Source organism: Lygodium microphyllum, chromosome 12 (genome assembly GCF_053477565.2).
Source record: "Lygodium microphyllum isolate KBCC chromosome 12, Lygodium_microphyllum_v1.1.10, whole genome shotgun sequence".
NCBI lineage: Eukaryota > Viridiplantae > Streptophyta > Polypodiopsida > Schizaeales > Lygodiaceae > Lygodium > Lygodium microphyllum.
In genome coordinates this window covers 95,280,031-95,281,661 of record NC_141146.1, presented here as the reverse complement: position 1 = coordinate 95,281,661, position 1,631 = coordinate 95,280,031, and the positions used below count along the sequence as shown (strand labels likewise).

Genomic DNA, 1,631 nt, shown 5'->3' with positions numbered 1-1,631 from the left:
TTGTTTAACTTTGTGATGTTGTTTCTCAACAATGTTGTCACCTCATGTCATCTTTTATGTTTATCTTCATCTTCATCCTCTGTTACTTCTTTGTCATCGTCTTCTGCTCGTCTCGTCCCTTTGTCATGTTTACCACAGCTTGATGATCGATATCGCCTCCCTCTTTGTTATGGCCTTCTCCTTATGTTCAGTCCTCCTCCTCCGAGATCTAGCATCGTCCTCCTTATTTGTCTCACGTCACTGCTTTTTTTTTTCCTCCCAGGACTGTTTTCCACATCGATTGATGCAACCAATCCCTAGCCTATGTCAAGCCCCAGCCTATTTCCAGCCCCAGTCTATTTGCGTTCTTGCTTTTTCTTCCCCCTCTATTCCATACAACACGCAGCTTTTTGTTTACAGAAAAGCGACCCTATGCTCTATTGCCTGTGGTACCACATGCCTTCAAGCAAAGACCAAACATAACAGCATCTGCAGACACTCCTTCAGCCTGCACTTGTGTGAGACAGTTTAGAGCTTCTTCAGTAAGCCCTTGCTCAGTATATCCGGCAATTAATGGAGTCCATGAGACTACATTGCGAACTGGCAGCCCATCAAACACTTGGACTGCTTCTACAAGAGAGTAGCATTTCCCATACATATCCACCATTGTACTCCCCTTGTATAGATCTTTCTCAAGTCCTCTCCTAGTTATCTCAGAATGTATGCTATGCCCTGTTTCTAAATCTCCTTCTGTGCCACAAGCTTTTAAGCAGAGAATGAATGTGCTGGTATCCACAAACACACCTTCCAGCTGTATCTGCTTGAAGCAAATCAAAACTTCCTCACTAAGCCCGTGTTCAGCATGTGCTGCAACCAAAGCCTTCCATGAAACTGCATCTCAAAGCGGCTGCTTATCAAACACCCTGTGAGCCTCTGCAAGGGAACCACATTTGCTATACATATTTATCATAGAATTTCCCACAATCAATTCTCTTTCAAATCCCATTTTTGATATCTCACAATGTAAAGATTGGCCTGAGTGCAAGGCTCCTATGCTACCACAAGCTTTCAAGGTGCATAGAAAAGTAGCTCTAGTTGAAACCACACCCTCCTGTTGCATGTCCCTAAAGAGATCCAAGGCAGTGAGACTGAACCCATTTTGAATATATCCTGACATTAAAGCATTCCATGACACTTTATTTCTTTCCAGCAAGCCCTTGAAGACTTTATGCGCTTCGTTTAAACTTCCACATTTGACATACATGTCAACCAGAGCATTATTAATTAATTCCTCTTGCTCCAAACCCTCTTCCACGTAGAACAAAAGTATAATCACAACAACTAAATATGTACAAAGTATCAAACCCCACACACAACTTTTAGGTGGTTTTCACACCTCGAATGCGCAACAATACGACACCGGACTAGCTAGCCTGTTGGCCCCGATTCTTCCATCTGTGCTTGACTTTTTATTGCTTGTGTGTGTTGATAGTGTCTACACAGGGTGACACAAAAATCATTGTTTATATATATATACATTGTTACGAATCCCTATCACTTCACGAGGATAGAAACCAATTGTAGAACTCGGGATTGTACTAAAGTGTGGCACGCGCATCTAGTACACGTGGCAGCTTACTCAATACTGATAG

The 1,631-nt window shown here is 42.5% G+C and overlaps 1 protein-coding gene across 1 annotated transcript; it reads right to left on the bottom strand.

Moving 5' to 3' along the window:
- Positions 1-409: 409 nt before the first annotated feature.
- On the bottom strand, positions 410-1,243 carry LOC148028056 (putative pentatricopeptide repeat-containing protein At1g68930). Its single transcript, XM_087689911.1, has 2 exons — positions 1,087-1,243; positions 410-846 (listed from the first exon to the last, which is right to left on the bottom strand). The coding sequence occupies exons 1-2, from the start codon at positions 1,241-1,243 to the stop codon at positions 410-412; spliced, it is 594 nt and encodes a 197-aa protein (XP_087546037.1).
- Positions 1,244-1,631: the final 388 nt, after the last annotated feature.